Source organism: Physella acuta, unplaced genomic scaffold, assembly GCF_028476545.2.
Source record: "Physella acuta isolate Inbredline_101_S28 unplaced genomic scaffold, ASM2847654v3 ptg000502l, whole genome shotgun sequence".
Taxonomy (NCBI): Eukaryota; Metazoa; Mollusca; class Gastropoda; family Physidae; genus Physella; species Physella acuta.
This window is the reverse complement of record NW_026732021.1, coordinates 127,051-150,595: the sequence shown is the minus strand read 5'-3', so window position 1 is coordinate 150,595 and position 23,545 is coordinate 127,051. Positions and strand designations below refer to the sequence as shown.

Genomic DNA, 23,545 nt, shown 5'->3' with positions numbered 1-23,545 from the left:
TATATTTATACATTTATATACACATGTACACATATATTAACTTGACCAGAAATCATAAACATTTTATATTAGTTCATAAATTTGTACAAGCCATCAATGGTTAATAAATCAATATACAAAAATAAATAATATATTTACATTATTTTTATAAGAACATGAAAACTATTTTGTTTTAAAAAAAGCAATTATTATTGTTCAATTATTCTAAATGACTCATGGAAATTGTTTTAGTTTTGTATTCAATTATTGTCACTGATTTATTCAAATTACTGCATGGAAATCTTGATCCCGCCCTTAACAACATCTCTCGCACCGGATCTGATATTTTTATAATTCTCCCAAGCATAATCGTATCTTTTTAAACTTTTAACGATTTCTTTCCGTTCATTCGACCCAACGACACAATATCTGATGTAAATTTTACACCCCGCTAGCAATGCATTTTCTATCTGTGCGCTTTGAGATCCAAGCAGACGTTTTTCCCAGTGAACGGTTTCAAAACAACGACCGGAGAACTTGCTGAAAACGGGGTATTTTTTGCTCTTCGCTCCTCCGTGTTGTACGGAGACTTCAAACAGACAGTAAGAGGGAAGCATGAGCTTGGTTGCTGGTAATGTCTTTAACGTGTATCCTGGTTGACTGTCTCTTCTCTGCCAAAGGGTTTTATTGATGTTTGGCTCGTCGCTAGCCAAGGCCAAAAACCAAGGTCTCCAGTTCAAGGTTCGGAGGTTAAAGTTGATTTCTGGAACATTTTCGCGTTTTAGTAGAGGGAGGTTTTTTAATTTGTATTTGTTTAGCAAGGAATTGATTGACTTTTTCTTGCTTAACAGAGTCTTTGGTGCAGCGGGCATGGTAGTTTTGGAAACAATGTCGACGGTCTTAGTTTTAGCTCTCATTTTCTTGTCAGGTTTCAAACTTTTCGCCTTCTTCACACTTGGTAGCAGACCAGCAAATATTGGGGAGAGGCGAGCACGTTTCTTTGGTGTAGGACTTGTGAGGCTCAAGGTCGGAGTGGCATTGACCTCGTCACGTAGAGAAGCAAAAATGGCGTCAATGTCCATGGCAAGTTTACCATCGCCATATCGGGCTCGCACTTCTTTTTCGTAGTTCACTAACATGGCCGTGTCGTGGCTCTCTCTGTAACACACGGCCATCAGGGTGTCGAAGATACTCCCAAAGTCATCGAGACGAAGGTGTTTACCGTTTGTGGCGATAGAGATCGTCTTGTAGAAAGCCTCCGCGTTGTACTGACCGCACTGGACGCCGTAGATCGTCACGTCATTGACTGCCAGATTTTTGGTCTCGTCTCGCCAGTTGACCTTGTCTTTGTTGCAAGCTTCGGTTGGCTCGTGCGGGTTGTCGTCTCCAATCAAGACGAGGACACGCCTTGAGCCTGGCGTCCACGACAGCTCTGTCCTCACTTGCTTCAGCACTAGCTCGTAGCACTCAGGGGCGTCGCCCCCTCCAGTCCGCTCAGCGTTCTGGACGAATTCACAAAGTTGGGCCACGTCTGTAGTGAAGTCGATCCACTTGGTGACGTAAGTGGCAGCGTCACAGTAGTCCCCGTGGGCGAACACGGCCATCCTGATGCCGGGGATGTCGGCCTGCAGACGTTGTATCATGTCCTGGATCCTGCCACGGACCTGCTCGAGCCACGTGTACATAGAGCCTGTGGTGTCGAAGGAAAACACAACTTCTAGACACCCACATGGAGGGACTGGAGCATTTAATGCAGGCATTGTTGTTTTATGTGGATTAAATGTATTCAATTCAACGAAGCGCGGAAATAAAATTATTTAGTCTTTAAAAGCAGTTAATTTTTTTTATCTCGCTAGAAGGTTTGTATCTATCCGTAGTACGAACGAAGGCTTATATAGTAAAACCAGACTGCTTCGCGGATCTGACGGTTCCGCGAAGTCATGAAAATCAATACTATTTTTGGCTTTGACAGCAGCGTAATCCGCGAAGCGATTGTGCAAGGTATTCAGGATTGCATGAGAATGAATTTTAAAAAAAAAAACAGGGTTATTTTTAATTGACTAAATATTACAACATTGCATTGTATTTTTTATGTTTTTAAATATTAGAAATTCGGTTGTTAAAATAGTCTCTTGAATAAGGCTTTTTTCTAAAATGTACACGTAGGTCTAATTGAATTATATAGTGCTTGAGTGCTTCTTGAATGCACTTAAATCAGTTATGTGGTAGTAAACAGGGAAGTGGTGATTTACTAACTTACTAAGGGAGCTGGACCACAGCTGGTCAAGTTCAGTTAGACCACGACTGGCCACGATCATTTAGACCACGATCACGTCCTGTTAGACCACAACTGGTCAAGTTAAGTTAGACCACAACTGGTCACGTTCAGTTAGACCACGATCACGTTCAGTTAGACCACAGCTGGTCACGTTCAACTTGATCACGACTGGCCACGACATGACATTAGATTTCCTGACACAGAGCCAGCAAATAAAAAAACAACGATAACATCGGCCAAATCTCAGATATGCAGGCATTTTACATTAAATGTTGCACGGAATATTTTAAAACATTCTACGTCATAGTTTATCAGTAGCTAGAATTAAATTCATCCCTGCACGTCACAGTTAGATGTTTAGAAATATTTTAGGTGTTTAACAGAGTTTGAAAAAAAAAAGATGTTTTGTCTGCCATTTCAAGGTGTTGACACGTCCATATGAGAGCCAAAACCAGGAATTTAAATGAGAACATCGTGAGGTAACATGAGCGACTTGGACTTTGCTGACACGGTATATTTTTTCTCACACGAGAGGATTTGGCCACTAATTATTAGATCAACTCCGCCGCTACTGGACTAGGCGCACTTAAAGTCCAATTTCGGAACATTGCTATCGTTCACAGAATACATAACATTTTTGTGAAATATTGATACCCCCTCTCCACACAACCAACCCTACCCCCTTTTCTTTACACAATTAGCGTCAAGGAATGACGTCTACCAATTTAACATTAAGCTACTGATAGTAGAAAAGCAGTTGCTTTGCTTAGTTATCAAAGTCTCCCTTTTACAATTTTTTAATACTTAAAAATACCATTAGTCACTTTCTAGATTTGTTAGATTTCTCATTATCGAAAAGGAAAACTTACTTAGCTCCACCTCTAACCCCCCTCCCTCCCCTTCACCTCAATTATAATATTTGTAATTTTTAAAATATCGGAATTAATTTATGTAGGCTTATTTAAATTTTAAAAAGTTGAAGAAAAAAATGTGCTCAAATTTTACAACACTCAATGTGAAAAGTTGAAACTAAAATTTATTTAACATATTAAACAAATAATCTGTTACAATACCTTATTGACATTCCATCCCTAAAACTATTTAGATCAGAGTTGCAGTCTGGCAAGCTTAAAGCGAAATGCATGATTTGCCAGGTTTTTGTGACAGCAGGCAACCGAAGCCGATTGCCAGCCATCTTCTCTGAAAGCTGAAGTTTTTTAATAGTCTAATTATCCCCCAGACCTATTGTGCCATCAAACTGAAGAAATCTCGTTCAATCGATACCCCAGAATAAATCGGGTATAATCGACTTGCTCGGCGACACGCCTGTCCCTTCAATACATCCACTCGGAAAGTCACGAAACATCACGATTCCAATTAACTTACTGACTCGGGGTGCACATTTTTCACCACCTTTCCGCATTCATGTTATCTTAAAAATTCTAATGAGGAAAATCGGAGGAAGGGCGGGGAATGGTTAAGACCAATTATCCGTAAAGTACTTATAAAGTGTGCCTCCGAGCGTAAAAGTTTTCTTGGAGCATTAAATTTATGGGGCGGTACTAAATGTTATGTAACAAAAACAAACTTGCCGCCCTTAAGCAAGAATCATAAACGTATAGATTGTAAAGAAGCGAAAGAAAATAATTATATAACTTGTATGACATGGGCTGTAACATCGTGAATGAAATCAACCAACGCTAATTATCTCAACTTGAAAGTTTCTGATAACAATTTTGGAATAAGAATTTTTTTTTCCCAGGGCGAATCAAGCTAGATTTCCTATAGGTGTTGAGGAAGGCTTTACTGGTGAGTAGGGACGTCTTTTTTTTTTAATACACCCGAAAGCTGACAGAGCAGAAAACCATCAATGAGCTCACTATGTTGTCTGCCCCCCCCCGCCACACATATTGGCCAGATAAATAATGCTCAATGGTTATGAAGGAATGGTAAAGTACCGACATTTAAAAAAAATAAATCAAAAATAATATTAAAGCACGTTCCTGGGGGCCCAACGAAATTTTTTCTTGAGTGGCCCATCGGGATTTTCCCCGGTAGACCGATGAGCCAGTTCACCCCTCCAGTCAGAGTTTCTTCCAGGCATCTCTTCGAAAAAGTCTACCGCCCCCCCCCCTCCCGAACGAGATGGAATTTATATAGTAAAAATATACTTTTATTAGTGTCCGCCCCCCCCCCCCCGGAAAATGTTGACCCCCCACCCCCGAAAATATGAAGTGCCCCCCCCCCCCCGGAGAAATAAGTCTAAAAGAAAGAAACACTGCCCCCAGTCTCCCCATTACTAATTCCAGGCAAAACAACTAAATAAAATGCAATACAGTGTTTTGTGCGATAAAGTTACTACTTAGATTTAGATCTAAGTATACGTCTATCTTCCATCTAGCTTTCTATATCGAGTGCTTTTTGTTATTTTCCTACTTTAGTAAAATCAGTTAATTGGTTAGTTCCAAAATAAATTTAGTAATATTTAACGACTTAAATCTCTCATTTTTAATGAATTTAACGAAGACTAAAAATTGAAACTAAACGTAGATTCTTTAATCTAACTTACTTACGCTTAATATAGCTTTACATAGATCTATATTTTGAAGATTATTTAAAGAAAAAAATTTTTGTCTCCAAAAATCATTTAACCTCAACAATTTTGTTTTGTTGTAACTTAAAGCTAAAATTTAAAAACTACAACCACTTTCGATTTCACCGAGTAGTATTAGATCTACTTCTCAACAAAAAACACTTGGCCTGTTTATTGTATTCAATACATTTTTCATCAGTTAAAATAAATAGATCTAGATTAGATCTAATATTTTATTCAATTTTAGCGCAGGCTAAGTTAAGTGATGCCTCTCCCAGCTGCTCTTCAGGCACGCTTAGCTAAGCGTGGATTACTTGAAGCTAAACTCAGTGCAAAGAAAAACACCTCTTCAAAGACAACAGGTAAAAAAAAATGAATGTAAACTACTACTTTTACTAGACTAGATTCTAGTAGACTAATTAAGTTAAGAATCAGACAATTTAGGACACAGATATTTGATTATATCAAATAGTTGTGGTTAGATCTAAGTCTAAGTTAAAGTTAAAATTTACGAAGTGACTACTCGGAAGATTTTTCTCCCCAACGTCTCCACTTAGTCGGCAAAAGATAGCTCTGCGCATGCGCAGTGACCTAGGGTTAGGGCTAGAATGAGGGTTAGGGGTAGGATTAGGGTTACAGATAGGGTTAGGGATAGGATTAGGTATAGGATTAGGGTTAGGATTAGGATTAGGGTTAGGATTAGGGATAGGATTAGCCTGTTAGGGTTCTGCAGTTGTAAACACACGCATGCGCAGTACCATCGAAAACATCGCAGCGAAGGCAAGTCGTAGTTTCTCTCCATTGCGCATGCGTATCACATGCGTATCTTATTCCGGCTAGCATCGGCCTAAAAGTAATTTTTAGGCCTAAAGTTTTATATTTAGAATTTAAGTTTAAGTCAGGGTCAGGTTAGGCGTATGGTATGAAGATGGTTGGGGTTAAGGATAGGGTTAGCATGGGTATGCATATGAACATTAGTAAGCCATGATGATATGTTTAATTCATTTAGTACATTTTGGCCTCCTAGATTCTATTTAGTTAATGACCAGTAACTTAACACCTCTTTTTTAAAGAAGACTCTGTTATCGGACTAGTATAAAAAATCCACCGGTATATTTTTCCCTCCATATTCAGTAGCTCTAGGACTACATGTCATAATTCATTGCAACTTCGTCATTGACCTCACTAGTTTTGACTCTTAAATGGTTCATTAAATAGGCCTATATTTTAAAAATTGTTTGCAATGTTATAAAAATAAATGTGGTTAGGCCTATAAACTACAAAAACTTCATTGTAGGGTTATGGGTATTCGGTATTGGCAGTGGCTGTGGTAAAAACATGACCTGAAAGTTTCAAAGGTCATTTTCACCTGTTAATTATAAAGTAGAATGGTTTCTCCTGTGTTTTTAGCATTTTGTGATATTATTGTGTGCATTCTCTCCTTTGGTCTTGCCCAAGCATTGCAAGGCTAGTTTCAAATAGGTTGTAATCTCATTTTTAAACAAAGTTATTTTAGAGGAAAAAATGTGTACAGAGCACCAGGGTCTTATGCATGTAAAATTATATTTGTGTTTGGATATTCTGTTTATTAGTTTATAACACAAGTTATCCCCATCCAAGTCTCAGTACTACTTTGGTCGCATAACTGCCATTGTTATACTTTTCATCCCCACCCCACTACTACTACTGGCTGTTTAATTGTTTTTAATTACAACTACTGTCATATGCCATTGTATCATTTTATAAATTTATGTTTGAAAATTTTTAACAACTTTGTTTTTGCACTCACTTTTAATTTTTTGAGATTTATTTGTTCATCACTAGACCTATAGTTATTTTTTAGAGGAATTTTGACTTCTCTAAAGAATTAAGCCGACTAACATTTTAACTGTAGGCCTATTTAATAATTTATTCTGTAAAACTGAAAATTAAGACTGAATTTTAAATTTCCCTTTATATCAAAAAAGGTTATATTATACAATTTCAAAGGGGCTCTAATGTTTTAGAAAATTTCAATGTTTTATATAATTTGTGTTTCCAATTGTAGAAGAAGTTGAAGAAGTATTTGCTGAAGATTACGATGACCCATCAAAGCCAGAAGCTCCAGTGTCACATCCAACACCAGCTTTTCTCCAACAACACCTGATACTTGAACAGCCCCACCAAGGTGCAATTGATATTGCTGCAGATGGACCAATATATTTTGAAACAACTGCTTGTCCTAACAGGTATTTAAGTATTCATTACATTTTATAATACATTTGATGGTTACATAGCAAAGAGATGGGACTTATATGATCACCATCATGGTTTTGTCAAGTAATTTTATGCTGTTGTACCTTGGCCTTGACCCTAAAATAAGTAGGAATCAATATTGCCCTGCTTTATTGTTTAGTACAGTTTAAGTTTAATTAAATCAGTAATTGAAACTTTTCAAATAAATGAAGGGAGGTAATATTCAAGTAGCTCTGGTACTATTGAATAATATGACATACAGAAAATAGCAGGTCTCTCTTTAACCATTAATTTAAACCAATTTAAAAAGAAACTTTTGTTAAAACTTCTTACTAGTCAAACATCAAGTACAATAAATGTTTCTAAATATAGTTTTATTTATTTGTAACATACAACTATTTGACAGGAGCAATCCTTATCATGAATGTGTTGCCTATTGTAAAAAACGTTACGGAATGCGTGAGTGGGATCCAGATACTGACATGCTAAAGAAAAAAGACAGAATGCTAAGGAAATACCCTTTACCAGAAGGCTGGTTACAAGTCGGAGACTTTGATACGTAAGTAATATGAGTGGTGGTATGTTCTACTACTTCTAGTAAGATTATTTGCAGGCATGAGCTATAACAAAATTTAATAGTTGAAGCTTTGTTGTAGAACAATGTAAGTGGTAATTATTAGATTATGTATTTTGAAATATTCCAGAGAAATAAAAAAGTATTCACTTTTTTTAATCATAGAGGACGTTACTATTATTGGAATGTCAATACAGATGAGGTTTCATGGTTATCACCAACACACCCCAAGGCAATAATTTCACAGTCTGCTGAGTTTCTAGGTATGGTTGTGTCATAATTAAATCAGGGTTTTTAAGTCACCCTCTGACAATAAACTTGGTTTCAGATCTCATGAAGTTTAATATGGTAGTCCATAAAAATGTTACAGAAATAAAAGGGGCAAAATAACTTGCACAAGCCTCCTTGCTAATATTAAGTAAATGTGAGTTTAACAAGATTTTGTGGTTTGCTGATTTTTCTGTTATTTTTAAAAAAAATATTTGAAACTGTTTTGAATCAAGGACATTCTAAGAATGTTAAACCTGTCAATAGAATTCAAACTAGAAACCACCGGTTTAACTGCTGTGATACAGTAATAGACTCCATCTTATTATTAATATTAAATGATGTGTGATGTGTTCCTGCGATATTTTTCAGGGATAGTGGGCAAAATTGGTGATTTGGACTCTGAATGGGAAGATACATCCTCTCGTTCTGCATTTATTAATCATGTAAGTAATCAAATCCTGGCTTCATCCCTCTGTATTTTAAAAAAAAAATTTGTACACGTTTACATTTTTTCCAAAGCAATTTAGTGATAACATTTCTACTAAATATTTGATATAAACATTTTCCATTTTATTTTTACAACTCATTAAAAAGTAGTAGTTTTACATTATATTTTTTAACGAACATTTTAAACCAAGACACCCATCTGATTCTACAGTACATTAACTCCTTTACCAACTGTTGTAGCATAAAAATAATTAAATAGTAGTTTTTTAGTGATTGATAGATGGGATTATTCAGTTAAATAAAATGCTTATGGAAAGACAAGTTTAATTTCATTATAAATCCAAAGTATGCAACTGTGAATGGTTTAAAAATAATGGACTTTAGGACATTAAAATGTTTTAATAGAATTCAAAATACCATCAGATATTTTCCTCATACCTTTTTGTAAGCAATTTATTTTACTGTATTTAGAGTGGAAGTGATACATCATTATCAGATGAAGAAGAATTTATTGAGAAACGAAGAAAACCACAAAAAAGAGGAAGACAAGGTAAATTGCTTGTATTATTTAATCAATCATACACCATATGGATTATTAGTCAGCATGTACTATTAAGACATAAATATTATATTCACATACACTGGCATATAATTTTATAAAGTTCTTAGCAGTGAATATATATTTTGTCACCACATTTTCCTCACTTGAATAAAATAAACATTGTTTCTTAAAATAGGCCAAGGTAAAAAGGATGACCTTGATCCTATGGATCCAGCTGCATATTCTGACATACCAAGGTATAAATTACTTTTAATAATTTTCTATTTAAGAAATCTTTAAACATAGCTATTTTATGTTTTGATGTTAATAAGTCTATATATAAAAATTTAAAAACATTTAATGCAACATGTTTTGTGTATTAGGGGAGGCTGGAGTGAAGGACTGGACCAACGTGGTAAAGCTAAAACTGGTGTTGATACAACAGCATCTGGGCCATTGTTCCAGCAGAGGCCCTATCCTAGCCCTGGAGACATCCTTAGGGCTAATCAAGGTTTAAAGAAGAAGAAATAATCTGCTTGTATATTTTGTAAAATATTATATTTTTCTTTCATTTTTAATAAAGATTGTCTTATTGTACTTATGCTTTTTGTAGGTATGCTTTTATAGTCAGTAAGTTCTGTTGTGATCATGTACAAGATATTTGCTCTGATAGCTGCAGACATCAATGGGTGTACAGTTAAGTTTCTGGAAAGCTAATTATACACAATTATCAAATTATCTGTTATTCATTTTAACTACATGAACTTGAAGTAATCTGTGACAACTGAATCAGATACAATTTAAACATTAATTAAAATTAAAAGTATAAAACAAACAGACTTGTATAAAATTACAAAATATCTATTTGTAGATATTCCACAAAGCTATGTGGCCTTCTTTGGATCCTGTGGCAAGAGTGTGGTCTAGAGCAAAACATACACATTGTACTGAATCTTTATGGTAACTCAGCACTGCTAAAGGGTTAAGTTTCTTGAGGCTGAACACACGACACATGTGGTCCCACCCACCAGTGGCCACAATTTTACCATCTCTTCTAATAGCTAAGGCATTAATTCCTGCATTTGGAAATGTCACTTTTTTATCTTCCTCAAACTTAAACTCTTTAATCCACCAGGATTTTATTTGATTTTCCACAGATCCAGTGACACACTTGATATATTTCTCATGGGCCCAACTGTCCATACCCATAATGCTATCTTCATGTGCTTTCACTTCACTCAACAGCTCAGTAGTTTTGAGGTTCCATAAACCCAAAACACCACTTTCATAACCCACAAACAAAACTGGTGTCAGGCAACTTGAAACAAGACTGCTTGTCCTCATGCACATCCCAAATCTTTTAGAATCCTTCGGTTGAAAGGAGTGTGGAGATGAGAGTGATTCAAACTCATGAGCATCTGAGAGATTTGTGAGTTTGTGTACTTTGATTTCAGCACAGGCATCACTTGGCACAGATAAAAAGTACTGATTGTTTGATAAACAAATTGAACTGTTGCAAAAAGTATATGGTGCACAGGGTATTACTCCTGAAAAATAAAAAGTAAGAAATCCTCATGCAGTCTAATTAACAAAAGATATTACATTACAAACACAAAATAAATGAAAATATGATTTATCTTAAAGAGATCCTTTTAAAGCGTACTTTCAAAACATTTTTATTGAATTAATCTGGTGTATAGATGGAATTAGCTTGGGAAAACCATGTTTACACTTCACTATTAAAACAATGATTTGTTACCTGCAGTTCTCCACTCTGTTTCTAAACATGACCAAAATTTGACTTCTCCATCTCTACCCTGGCTTATGATTACCTCCCCTATTTGTGTTAACCAAATGACAGATTCATTATGAGCCATCAAAACCTTTTCTGGTCGGAGAATAATGTTGTCCCACTTAATCACCTAAAATATAAACAGGCTTTTTAGATGAATTCAACTGTCTTAGTTCTAATTTAGTTCTTTTGTACCAAATTAAATTAAAATTAGACAAACATAAACTAGTTTTGACATTGAAGCAATGGTTTAGTGACACTTCCTAGGTTGCCTCTGTTAACAAAATAATTCTTTTAACTGAAAATTAAATTGAGAGTAGAGCTACAATTACCTGACCATTTTGGTGACCAGATATAATAGCTGGCGTATCACCTGATCCAAAAGTAAGACTTGTGACAGGACTTTTAGCTATCAACTCAATGGTAGGATCTGGTGGCGGTCTTCTTTCTCCATTTTTGGCATTCATTTTCTTTAGTGAATATACAATACAACATTAGGATAAGGGATAGAAAGATAATTTTTGGGTACCACTGACCATATAGCCTATAGTTAGAATGGCCTAATTTCAATAACTATTATACTTTTCTCTTATGGTAGGGGATAAAATAACTTGATCTAGATCTATATACATTTTTGGGTTTTTTATATGATAGATCTACATCTAAATATTTTTTTATTTAAATTGCCTAGTAGATAAAGGTCTTATAAATTTAATTTAAAAAATTATAAATTTATATTATAAAAATTGTCCCCTTTGCTATTATTCATTCTAAGGGACCAACACTAACAACAGAGCCATATTCAGTTTTCACGAAAAGTAGCCTTCGGTATTAAAAAAAAATATGGAAAGCATGTGGTAGGGCAATGTGAACCTAAAAATAAAAAAATAAAGTTCCATAAATAAAACATGTAGATTAATTCATCATCAAACGGAGATTTTAAAATTTTATTTTAATATATATTGTCGACTACCGTTGGCAAACTAGATCGGCCTGATTATAAAATGGGTCAAGTTAATATTTGAAATTATAGCTGTAGAACAGCTTTTACTTTGTTCATTATTAATAATTATCACTATTCAGAAAGTATACTGAATTACTTATAACATGAGGTTATCTGGATAGCTTGATAAATATATACAGATATAATGTAATATTGAGTAGGTCTAGAGCGTTTATTTTAGGCCTATGTAGTGTACGGTTTATGACGTCACCCGCCACAAGGGCACTTGTTGATGTTACTATTATTTTAGACTGGAGAACAGGCAATAGATCTATATGGAATATATTTTTAAATAATTTTAGTGTGTGCTGATATTTAGACTATTAAGAACATATTGATACCTTGATATTAACAGATAAATCAAATTACCAATAATAATAAACGGCACTATTTTACTAATCGTATAAATTTAATGGTTAAAATGATGGTACTTCGTCTAATTTGAAGGCGTAAAGGCAAAGCGCATTAATACAATCATATCGATGGGTGAAAGAAACTGGCAACTTGGGGTAAGAATGATAAATTCAAAAGTCAAGTCTTCATAATCACATTCTACTTTAACTATTATCAGTATCTTATTTCCATATTCTCAGTTGATTGTAGATCTATAACAAATTAAAATCTTAGGCTAACTGTAGTAAGAGACCGATGGGTCTGCGCAGTCGCAGACGAACTGTTGGAAAATAACTTGAATGGCCTCTCGCTTCGACAATTTACGTGGATGGAACAACGTGTTAGTAGATTGTATGTTATTTATGCTAGTGTTGTCTGTAGTAATAGATTAGCGATCCTCCATCCATATACGGCTTTGATATATTTAAATGGAAAATTCATATATAAACTATTATTCTTATGAGAGGTACGTCGTTTGACTTTCCATCCGATTCTATGAGGATGCTTTTCGCGCAAGCTCAAAGCGCAGTCGCAGATTGCATATTCTCAAATTCTGTGCCTGCGCAGTGGGAGTACTTTCGTTACTTTTGTTGACAATCGTTACGGAGTCTGCGAAATGATAACATGTTCGTTTACAAACGAAAATTAAAATTAAGGAAAACTGGTTATATATTTCACCCACAGCCTAAACAGCGAAGAAAGCCCATGAGGCACAATTATCAATATGGCGGCCAGAAACACGTCCGCCCGTCCTTCAACTTCAAAAGATGTCTTACTTAGTACTGTATCACCCGCTACACACAAAAAATAAAAAAATAAAACTCAAAAAGCAATCACAGTCATAGAATCTACTCTTACTTAGCCGATATACGGATATAATATCATCATACCATATATTCTACCCTTCTAGCTTTAGTTAGATCTATAGGCCTAGGTCTAAGTATAAGATCAATATTGGTCTTCTAAAAAATATTAAAATTGTAGGCCTGCTCTAAAAAAGAATGACATATTCTAGACTCTAGTAGTAAAGTCGCAAAATTAGTCTAGATTAAGATATACTAACTGTCCTGAGTTTATCAAATAAAATTTCAGAAAGATTAGGGAAGACCAACTCCAAGACAATAGTCTAATAGGCCTAATATTAATATACTATTATAATGGTCTGTTGCTATACAAATACATTTTAAAAAAAATCAATATCAATAGGCCTAGGCCTATATATAATATATAAATATTTTCATTGTGAGTGACACATAGGCCTATAATTAGACTATACTATGACAATACTATTAGCCTAGTAGGAGGCCTATAGTGAATATTTTCAAAATATAGTAGTTCTAGACCCAGTACTATGCTCATGCTGATACACTTTTTTTTACCACACCTCTAAGCATTTTATATATAAATCAAGATGACTTATCTCCACTGTACTGTATGTCATTTAGTTTATGAATAAACACTCATTTAGTTTATGAATTAACTAAACACGACTTATTTCCTCCCCAGTTTGTTATTAAATTTATCAATCAACAAAACTTATTTCCTCCTCAGTATGTCACAAATATATGTTTTCCTGTAAGTTGGAATTAAGAGAAACAATCTTTGACCATGATGAACTCTGGCCTTGGCAACGGTGTGCATGGGGGAATGGCAGGTGGGATAGCGCATATTAACCACAGTATGATGGAGGATGATCTAAGTGATGGACCATCCTCACCTGAAAGTGCATTTGATGCATCAGATTTGATGCACAGCTCTATGGCGGATGAAGTTACAGCTCAATTGGCAGCTGCAGGTTTGTTTTGACATTGATTATGGTGATTACATAAAGTACTATTTACTAAGTATAAATCTTTTTTTCTGGAGCAAGAAATGAGACTCAACATTTATTTTGCAGGACCAGTAGGCATAGCTGCTGCAGCTGCAATAGCAACTGGAAAGAAAAAAGGCCACCCCCACCAATTTGAAACAAATCCATCTCGTAGAAAAAGACAGCAAACTCGTTTGTTGAGGTGATTTTTGTTACATACACCATGAAACATTGGATTCATATAGGGATACATAATAATATAGTTGTATCGAAATAATGTTAGAACATTTTGAAAGGCAATATGAAAATGATCAGGTGCTGAATTGAAAATCTGGTGCTATTTGTTTTTATAAATGTGCTGTTATGTTTTAAGTTTAACTGGAAATGAATAAATTTATTAATTAATTTGATTCTTGTGTCTTCTTAGAAAACTGAAGAACACAATAGAGGAATACACAACGCGGGTCGGGCAGCAAGCTGTTGTTCTGTGTTGTACACCTGGAAGAACACCTGGGACTGCAAGTTCTTTGTATAAAGTGTTTGGGTCTCAGCCCCTGGAAAATGTGGTATGCTGATCGTTTTAACTTATCTGTAAAGTGGTACCTCGAGATACAAGTTTAATTCGTTCAGTAACATTGCTTGTATGTCAAATTGCTTGTATTTCAAAGCAATTTTTCTCCATTGAAATTAATTAAAATGGCAAGTTGTTTTTGTAAAGTGTATTTACCTGTGTAGGCACAATGTTAAGCTCTTTTGGTCTTTTTAATTCACTTACTCATCACACTCTTAAACTACACTTTATCCCTAAACTTAATGGAACTTAAACTTCACCTAACATATTTGAACCTAAATGTTACCATGTTTTGTTGCTTTCGACTAATGTCAGGGCACTTGGATGTCGAGGTACTACTTTATTTGTTTATGAAACACATTGACAAGTAATATCTAAGCTAATCATCATTTAAAGATGGATTTCCTTTAAGGCACAAAGTCATTAGCAGTATTAGTACAAACCTACTTCTAATGAATTAAAAAAATTTTTGCCAACAGATCAGAAATTGTCGAAGCATGGTAACCCAAGAACTGGAGAGTGCATTGCAAGAGCAAGCTGCACAGCATCAAGGCGACACCACACACCTTCATGAATTACCCCCTCTTGTCATTGATGGCATTCCTACACCAATTGACAAAATGACGCAGGTAGTTTACACATTAATCATTACCTAACTTTTCTCACATATGCAGGTAGTTTAAAGATCTTATACTACCAGTATTAAAATACCGTTTGGTGTTACTTGTTGTTACTATTTAAAAAGGAAACAATTTGAGATGGGAAACTTGTTATAATTATCATTAGGTCTATCTAATATTTGTTAGCACTATTTTTTCTATTGACTACAAGCTAGCCACCTCAACATTTCAGGATTAAAATTCTCACAAAATGGGATGGGGATGCGGTGGTTGGATTATGAACAAGATGACATTAAAACACACTGTTACTAAAGAGTTAAAATAAAAAGATTTTATGTAATTAAATAAATGCAACCAAAATTTTCTTTCCACTTCTAAAGGCACAGTTGCGCAATTTCATTCCTGAGATGTTAAAATATTCCACCTGTCGCAGCAAGCCTGGTTGGGGTAAACCTGAATGTAGACCTCCTTGGTGGCCAGCAGACCTTCCATGGGCAAATGTGCGGAGTGATGCAAGAACAGATAAGCGGGTTAGTAAATATTTCAGCTTAGTTCTGTTTTATTTTAATGATATTTGAAACATTTGTTTTCAAGCAGTATTTAATTAATTCATGTTCTTGCCATATGTATGATGTGGTACATCCCTCTTGTTTAGGTTTCTTGGACAGAAGCTCTCAGGACTATAGTTAAAGACTGCTACAAGCACCACGGCAGAGAGGATTTACTTCATGTTTTCAGTGAAGAATCCACAACCCCAAGTGTTCAAACCAATGCTCAATTTGCTGGGACTATGTTGCAAACAATCAACAACCCAGACGGAACTGTGTCAATCATACAGTTGGACACTGGGCCATCTGGCAATTCAGTTTTTACTCTGCCTGATGGCACCCAGGCAACTGTTGTCCATGCGGTTAGTGCTGGTCCTCATCATGTCAACATGACGGTATGGAACTCCCAACTCAAGTTAAGGAAACAACTCTCATTTCTTTTTATGTTTGTTCTATAGTTCTTGATTAACAATTAACTTTGCCCAATTAACAAGAAAATAATCTTCATTTGTAAATTTAGCAAAAGCATGTTCAGGAATGTTAAAGTTAAATAACTTCACTTTCCCAACAAAAAAAGCATGCAGGGGGGGGGGGGGGGGTCGGGGGGGATAAATCTTATCCTTATGTGTGAGTTGTTTTTAATATTTGGTCTAGTTTTTCTCTATCATAAAGCTTCTTTTACTAGGCGGCTGGGCATGGTGCTGACCACACAAACCCTTCATATGCCGAGGTCACAAAAACAGATGAACTCTACTTCATCTACCCTATGGACCGTGAGGTCTGAAAGGGTACTTTTTCTTAACTCTTTTCCTTTTACTGTTTGATAAATTCATTTTTCTTCCTTCTGAATGTTCTTCCTCAGTTTATTTTTTAATGGTGGGGCAACCTGTAGGTTTCTAGATTTGGCAGTCTTATGGGTTTTTGGGCAATCGTTCTTAATATTAAAGATTTTTTTCTCAGTAGCTATCTACAAAAGAATATTTGATCTATTTAGGTATATGATGCATTTTGAAAATGGACCTAAAATTAATCTGTAAATAAAGAAATCTTGTGACTCTAAACTATATTTTGCTTTTTTTTTTTTAAATTATGAAAAATGGTAGCAAATCTAGATGATCTTATTATAAAATAAGTTTATACTATGCCTCACAATAGATAAATCATGAATTTTTTAATGTTGTTATTGATTATTTCAGTGGGGTCCATTTTCATGAAGTGTGTTAGGTAAAATGTGTTAAATGAACACTTACTTGTGCAAAAAAAATGATCATCTGCTTTTTTTTTTTCTTTTATAGGAGGCAAGCCAGGCTGTGCAAACATTGGCTGAGGTAGCAGCCAATCAGCAGGAAGTGACCCCTGTCACACAGGTCAACAGTGTTGAGATGGCTGATGGTCACACAGCCATGCAAGCATTCACAACAGCCACATTCAATCAAAATGGCCAGCTTATATTATCAGGAGATGGATCCCTTGGGGCTTTACAGGGTAAGACATGATTTACATTGTTTTAAATTACTCTTGTTAGCTTTTGCTGATGCAGTAACATTGAGTAGCTATCTGGCTGTATCAAGTCTCACATAAGTAAAGTTACCTTTCAAACCTGACAATATCTATGGGGCAAGTGAAGTAGAGATCAACTATTTCTGTGACTTTGGCATATGAAAAGATAATGTGGTCAGCACTATACCCAGCCAACTTTACTTTCCCTAAAGTGAGTTAGGTACCCATCAGAGCTGGGTGGACTCAGGGACGTTATACCTCCTTGAACCTGGAATTGGAACCTCTCATAAGGCTTACGCCAAAAGTCATTTGTTGTATTAATCTAAAAAATATGTGGTCTGGTAAGTACAGAGGTGTCCAGATAATGTCCATGACAAGTTGTATGTGATGTCTATGTTGAGATAGTATATGTCAGCACTGAGGTTTAGACAATCAACATACAAAGATTGTATTGTACAAGCCTCAAGAAACACAGCATAGAAATTTGATTTTGAATGACTTGGCTCTGTCTGAATAGATTATGACTTTCTTTTACAGGCATCGTCACCATTCCAGCATCCATGTACCAACAAATGACTGGGTTGACTTTACCAGAGTCAGCACAGCAGGTGAGTCAGTTCAAGTAATTTTTTGGTTACCTGTGCTTTTAAAAATTGTGATTTTTTATTATTTTAAATGTAGCCTCATGAGCAGGGAAGAGTTTTTCTCTTCATTCATAGTATTATCTCTGAAATTTGTGTAGGTAACTATGGCAAGCGTTGGGAATTTAAAAACAGAAATCTCAGAAGTTTTACATGGAGTAGAAGTCACAAGCAGTGATGGTCATCTCAAAACAGAAATAGAAGTCTTACAAGGAGTGGATCATCAGCAGCTATCATGATATCTAGCCGACTTTTGACATGTGTACAGCAACTGTCTTGATTGATAGCCCCTTACTGACATTTCTCTAGCCAATTCTTCCATTTGCAACCACTCAGGCCTCTAGAGACCCAGTGATCTCCACTTCATCAAAGCTTGCAGTCCTTTGGCATTTTAATGGCTGCATTTGTGATAATTTTTTAAAATTTTTAACATGTTTGTGGCTAATTTGGTGTAAATGATTTTTTTGTACAATTGTTAATATGTCACATTAAATTTAAATTGAAAAAAAAAAAAACAAATTGTGAAGTACATTGCTAAGTTAATTTTATTTGACTGTTTCATATCAGATAATTACATGTCCCTTTCACACATGACCAGCAGTTTATCTGCTCATAAGATGGAGATCTAGAACAAGGTGGAATGAATGGACTCACCCCATTAAATGCCATCAACCACAAATTGAAGTTGGTACATCCATTCATACAAAAAAAGAACAATAAATGCAAGAACTTTGACAGTGACTACACTATGCACAGCTCTTAATGAAAAGCTTTGTGCAAAGGTTACCACTATACATTCATCTGAGGCAACCAAAAATCGGGTGGACCTTGATTTGACAAAATGGACCCCCTCCTAAGTACTGGGTGACCAGCTGATATATTAAAAAGACAACACAAAGATGAACCAAACCCATGAAAATCAAATGGAAGAGTTGAGTGATGTCGACCAGAGAATGTACACAAATGTCTGGAGTAATATATGATATGATGATCTTGTCACTAACTACAACTGACTGGACAAAAACAATCTTGGGTATATTAGTCATGTCGTAGCAAATAAAAAGTTGTGCATAATTTATACATCACAGATTCAGTTTGACACTGTCAGAACTGCAGTTGTTGAACTAGATGACAAAATACATTAGCAATATTATTGGAAGGTCAGCCATTGGTGTCAATGTTCATCTCTTGAGTCACCTCTTATGTTTATGATATAAATATTTAATGATAATATTTTAATATACCATTTGTATAAACAATTTAAGAAAAAATGATTTACTTAATTAATACAATGTCACTTAAAAAACTTGATTGTTGGCCACCCACAGAACAATATTAATTTGTCAAAGTTACAATTCCACAAACAAGTAAATTAAATGAGGCTATAAATCTAGGACAATTTTCACATGATGAAGATGAAGGTGGCAGGAATGATGGGTGAGAAGACAAGGCATCATCTAGAGTCTACTGTCTACGTGATCAGTACCTGGGGATTGAGTTCAATAGCTTGAATCAATACACAATAGAAATACATATCTAAACTTGTACAGTTGTCAGGCCATAGCAGCTCTGCTATACCCTGACACACATACTAACCAATCTAAACAACATGTGCTATACCCTGATAGTACACACATTCTAACCAATACAAACGTGCTATAACCTGACACACATACCAATCCAAACAACATATGCAGCTGTGCTATACCCTGACACACATACTTACCAATCAATATCATTATCAGCCTGTGCAGCCCATTACTGGTTAAAATCTAATTTTAAAAATAAATGTTCCTCACCTGTAATAGTTAGGTTTAAATGGTCCAGCTTTATTTAGACCAAGGTATTTGGCTTGGTCATCTGTCAGCTCTGTCAGATGTGCATCAAAAGTGGGCAGGTGCAGGCTAGCTACATACTCATCTGGTAATAAAAGGAGGATGGACTTTTACAATGTGAGTTGGGACAGTGTTACTTTGATGGAGTGAGCATATAGCCTGACTTTACATGGGATTTAAAGAAAATAAAACCAGCACTGAATTTCTTCAATTATAATTCATGCAATATAATAAATGCTCTGTAAAAACCAACATAAAAGTGGTTCAGTTTGCGTTCTAAGCACAAATCCAAATTTACCCCCCCCCCCCTCCCAACTACATCTGATGGAACTTGGAAGTGTATGAAGGTAAAAGTCTCTACAGACTGAGCACCACATGTGAGATATTTGACAAGAGCAAGACAGGGTGTAGGGGAAACAACTCACCCATTTTTTTAGGCAGCAGGTAAACATCTTGTTTGTAGCGGCCTCCTGGTGCATTGAAGAGTTCAATGAGGGCAAGAGCCTGCAACCAATAACATGATTTTTGAGAAAGTAATTAAAATGTTTACACTTCCTCCATTACTGTCAGGATGCAGAGTTTACAATTTTACTTTTTCTTCTTCCAAACTTGCTGATGTATGGTCAAATATACAGAGGTTTTAAAACAAATCTACAAGTGTATTAAGGTTTTAAAAGAATATTTCTGTGAATGAACTTACAATAAACTTACTAGTTCCACAAACTACAAGACACTTACTAGTTCCACAAACTACAAGAAACTTTACAAACCTGGGTTGTTGCTGTTATAGACACAACAAAAGATGGCACAGAGGAGCAGCTTAAATTCACCAGGCGACCCTGATAAACAAAACACAGAGGTTCAAGTCAGAGTTAAGGATTCAAAGGAATATTTTTTGTTGTAACCTTAGAGAAAATAATTTCTGATTAACAACAACTAACTCAGTTACAATACCTCAGCCAACAGGATAATCCTCTTGCCATCAGGCCAGATTATATGATCCACCTGTGACCTGACCTTCTCCCAGGTCAACTCAGGTGTGCGCAGGCTAGCCTAGGTAAACACATCAACAACACAATTTTAAAATTTTATATTCAATAAAACACAACTGTTATGACATTTTAATTAGAACATTTTGTTTATGTTTGATAAAATAATAAACCCATTTAAACATAAACATTCAATATTTATTTATTAATTTCTTTTTTTTAAGTTTGTAAACAAGATTAGGTTGTTTACAGTTTAGGCCAGTGTGATCCAAGTCTCAACTTGGGCTGAATTTTTAAATATGTAACAAAGGACAATAAAGTTTGAAGAAAACTGGAGCAATAAAAACCAGTTAGTACTGACCACATCTATCTCTGTGTTGGAGTGACCCATGTTACACACAATGCAACCGTTCTTTAGTCTATCCAAGTGGCTGCGCATCACAACATTTTTATTCCCAGTGCAGGTAATCAGGACGTCTATATTGCGCACCACTTCATCCAGCTTCACAACACGGAAACCATCCATGCTGGGGAGACAAAACATTCTTACTTAAACATCACAAACTAGCTAAAGACATCACAGGCTAACTTGAAAACATCACAAACAGCTAAAGACATCACAAGCTAATGTAAAAGATTAAAACTCCAGTCAAGTTGACTTTTTCAGTCAAGATGATTTACCATACTTAGAGCTGAAGTCAAGATGACTTACCATGCTTGTAAAGCACATATTGGATCAATCTCTGTCACACTGACTATAGCTCCAAGTCCCTTCAGTGCTTGACTGCATCCCTTGCCAACCTGTCAACCAAATTTAGGTGTTTTTATCCCAGGCTAACAACACACAATCAGAATACATAATTCTCATCCAGGTCTAGTTGGCAACTTTAGAACTTGTGACCTGGTACAAATCTCACCAAATCCACATGTGACCTGGTACAAATCTCACCAAATCCACATGTGACCTAGTACAAATCTCACCAAATCCACATGTGACCTAGTACAAATCTCACCAAATCCACATGTGACCTGGTACAAATCTCACCAAATCCACATGTGACCTGGTACAAATCTCACCAAATCCACATGTGACCTGGTACAAATCTTACCTCACCAAATCCACAGATTAGAACTTGCTTGCCACCAAACATAACATCAGTTGTTCTTTTCAACCTGAAACATTTTAACAGGGCGGCAGGTTAAGTTAAATATAAATTAATTATAAAAGAAACTCACTGTACTTGATTGTATAGGGGCAAGTATTGTAACATTGATAAAAAATGTAAATAGTTTTACACCTTCCTGATAGTGGAAAAACCCTGTTTTGCTATTTTGTCGGTATGTGTGTCTGTGTGAGCACAATAACTTAAGTATGTCTATAGTATCAGTTAGGTTAATAAAATTTCTTAATTTGAACCATTACTAATAATCAGAAGCAGAATTTTATTTCTTGTATCTTAATAATGAACATATTTGTAAGTTGAGGGAAAATTTAAAAGTTATTGGTGTTGTTGGCATTTAGTGTTTAATTTTTAATGTAATAACAGAGAGGAATTGTGTGCAACTTACGCATCCAGGATGGACTCCCTACAGCTATACAAGTTGTCAAACTTGGTCTGAAAATAACAAAACATAATTGCACATAAACTTCAGTAGAGAGAAGTTCTATATCAAAATATTTACACTTATTCCAAACTTAACGCTAAAACACTTTTATAGGATACACTTTAACACTATTTTTTTTTCAAAACAATTCTAAATAAAAACATCCAAAATGGGTGAGCAAAAATGCTGAGTTACCTTAGTAACGGAATCATTGACATTCATGGCTGGCACCGTGAGCTTGCCAGATTTTGACAGCTGGTACAGCCTGTGGACGCCTGTCACACTCTCCTCAACGATGCCTTTGACCATGTTAAACATGGCAGGATATTTCTTCAATAGCCAGTGGGTGGCATCTCCTCCATCGTCTAATATCTGAACATTACGTCAAGTATTGGTTAAAACATATTAAATATCTGAACATTACATCAAGTATTTGTTAAAACATATTAAATACCTGAACATTACATGTCAAATACTACTTAAATATAAATATTACTTTCATATCAAGTATTCTAGTACAATCTTATTTTTATATTATATAATTTTTAGATGATAAAAAGGTGAAAAGAAAACATTAACTTTAAAATATCAAGTTGCAACAGAAAAAAACACTTTTATATGTGCGTGTGTAGGTATGCCCTGACTGCCCCACTCATGTCTGCCCACTCCACCCACCATGTTTGACCCACCCACCCACCATGTCTGACTGCCCCACCCACCATGTTTGGCTGCCAACCCCACCCACCCACCATGTCTGACTGCCCCACCCACCCATCATGTCTGACCGCCCCACCCACCATGTTTGGCTGCCAACCCCACCCACCCATATCTGACTGCCCCACCCACCCACCCACCCATATCTGACTGCCCCACCCACCCACCCACCCCTGACTGCCCCACCCACCCATGTCTGGCCGCCCCACCCACCCATATCTGACTGCCCCACCCACCATGTTTGGCTGCCATCCCTCAGCATTGATACACTTATCAATACACCACCAGAAGTCCTCCTCTGTCTCACCCTTCCAGGCATAGATAGGGAAACCTGACTCTGCCAGGGCGGCGGCTACTTCATTCTGTAACAAGAGTCATGCAGGGAGTCACTAGACAGGCTCATAAACATTCTTCACATATACCAGTCTCAAATAATTATAAACAACATATACTCATCACATCATCCTCAAATAATTCAAATAATTACAACTTTCACATATCACATACACTTATCACATCGTTCTCAAATAATTCAAATAATTATAAACTACTTTCATGTAACACCTACACTCTCACTTCACTAAAATAATAAAATTATACAGACTCA

General features: G+C 35.7%; 5 protein-coding genes across 22 annotated transcripts in view; 2 read left to right on the top strand and 3 right to left on the bottom strand.

Moving 5' to 3' along the window:
- Positions 1–224: 224 nt before the first annotated feature.
- Positions 225–1,827, bottom strand: LOC131944678 (uncharacterized). Its single transcript, XM_059305459.1, has one exon. It carries the CDS (start codon positions 1,737–1,739, stop codon positions 267–269), a length of 1,473 nt encoding a protein of 490 aa, XP_059161442.1. The 5' UTR covers positions 1,740–1,827; the 3' UTR covers positions 225–266.
- A 3,144-nt stretch (positions 1,828–4,971) lies between these two features.
- Positions 4,972–9,514, top strand: LOC131944653 (polyglutamine-binding protein 1). Its single transcript, XM_059305422.1, has 8 exons — positions 4,972–5,212; positions 6,898–7,078; positions 7,492–7,644; positions 7,825–7,922; positions 8,299–8,372; positions 8,848–8,926; positions 9,114–9,174; positions 9,301–9,514. Exons 1-8 carry the CDS (start codon positions 5,116–5,118, stop codon positions 9,446–9,448), a joined length of 891 nt encoding a protein of 296 aa, XP_059161405.1. The 5' UTR covers positions 4,972–5,115; the 3' UTR covers positions 9,449–9,514.
- On the bottom strand, positions 8,930–12,829 carry LOC131944650 (guanine nucleotide-binding protein subunit beta-like protein 1). Of its 5 annotated transcripts, none has more exons than XM_059305415.1 (4): positions 12,788–12,829; positions 11,042–11,179; positions 10,677–10,839; positions 8,930–10,464 (listed from the first exon to the last, which is right to left on the bottom strand). In XM_059305415.1, the coding sequence occupies exons 2-4, from the start codon at positions 11,174–11,176 to the stop codon at positions 9,779–9,781; spliced, it is 984 nt and encodes a 327-aa protein (XP_059161398.1). In that variant the 5' UTR covers positions 11,177–11,179; positions 12,788–12,829; the 3' UTR covers positions 8,930–9,778. The 5 variants fall into 5 exon arrangements, with proteins under 5 accessions (XP_059161398.1, XP_059161396.1, XP_059161394.1 ...); XM_059305413.1 differs by lacking the exon at positions 12,788–12,829 and adding an exon at positions 12,576–12,743; XM_059305411.1 differs by lacking the exon at positions 12,788–12,829 and adding an exon at positions 12,346–12,473.
- Positions 12,126–18,321, top strand: LOC131944648 (DNA-binding protein P3A2). Of its 5 annotated transcripts, none has more exons than XM_059305407.1 (10): positions 12,126–12,221; positions 13,657–13,900; positions 14,003–14,117; positions 14,343–14,481; positions 14,966–15,115; positions 15,487–15,636; positions 15,762–16,070; positions 16,950–17,139; positions 17,692–17,762; positions 17,897–18,321. In XM_059305407.1, the coding sequence occupies exons 2-10, from the start codon at positions 13,714–13,716 to the stop codon at positions 18,032–18,034; spliced, it is 1,449 nt and encodes a 482-aa protein (XP_059161390.1). In that variant the 5' UTR covers positions 12,126–12,221; positions 13,657–13,713; the 3' UTR covers positions 18,035–18,321. The 5 variants fall into 5 exon arrangements, with proteins under 5 accessions (XP_059161390.1, XP_059161389.1, XP_059161391.1 ...); XM_059305406.1 differs by lacking the exon at positions 12,126–12,221 and adding an exon at positions 12,367–12,445; XM_059305408.1 differs by lacking the exon at positions 12,126–12,221 and adding an exon at positions 12,385–12,456.
- A 1-nt stretch (position 18,322) lies between these two features.
- LOC131944646 (S-adenosylhomocysteine hydrolase-like protein 1) overlaps positions 18,323–23,545 on the bottom strand; it is a 40,981-nt gene continuing 35,758 nt past the window's right edge. For all 10 annotated transcript variants that reach the window (XM_059305404.1, XM_059305403.1, XM_059305402.1 and 7 more), the window contains 11 exons: positions 23,175–23,300; positions 22,420–22,596; positions 22,189–22,235; positions 21,729–21,792; positions 21,332–21,420; positions 20,981–21,146; positions 20,585–20,683; positions 20,401–20,469; positions 20,056–20,134; positions 19,595–19,715; positions 18,323–19,281 (listed from right to left, as the gene is read on the bottom strand). In XM_059305404.1, the coding sequence (XP_059161387.1) occupies positions 19,275–19,281; positions 19,595–19,715; positions 20,056–20,134; positions 20,401–20,469; positions 20,585–20,683; positions 20,981–21,146; positions 21,332–21,420; positions 21,729–21,792; positions 22,189–22,235; positions 22,420–22,596; positions 23,175–23,300 (1,044 nt within the window). In that variant the 3' untranslated portion in view covers positions 18,323–19,274. The remainder of the gene's footprint in view (positions 19,282–19,594; positions 19,716–20,055; positions 20,135–20,400; positions 20,470–20,584; positions 20,684–20,980; positions 21,147–21,331; positions 21,421–21,728; positions 21,793–22,188; positions 22,236–22,419; positions 22,597–23,174; positions 23,301–23,545) is intronic.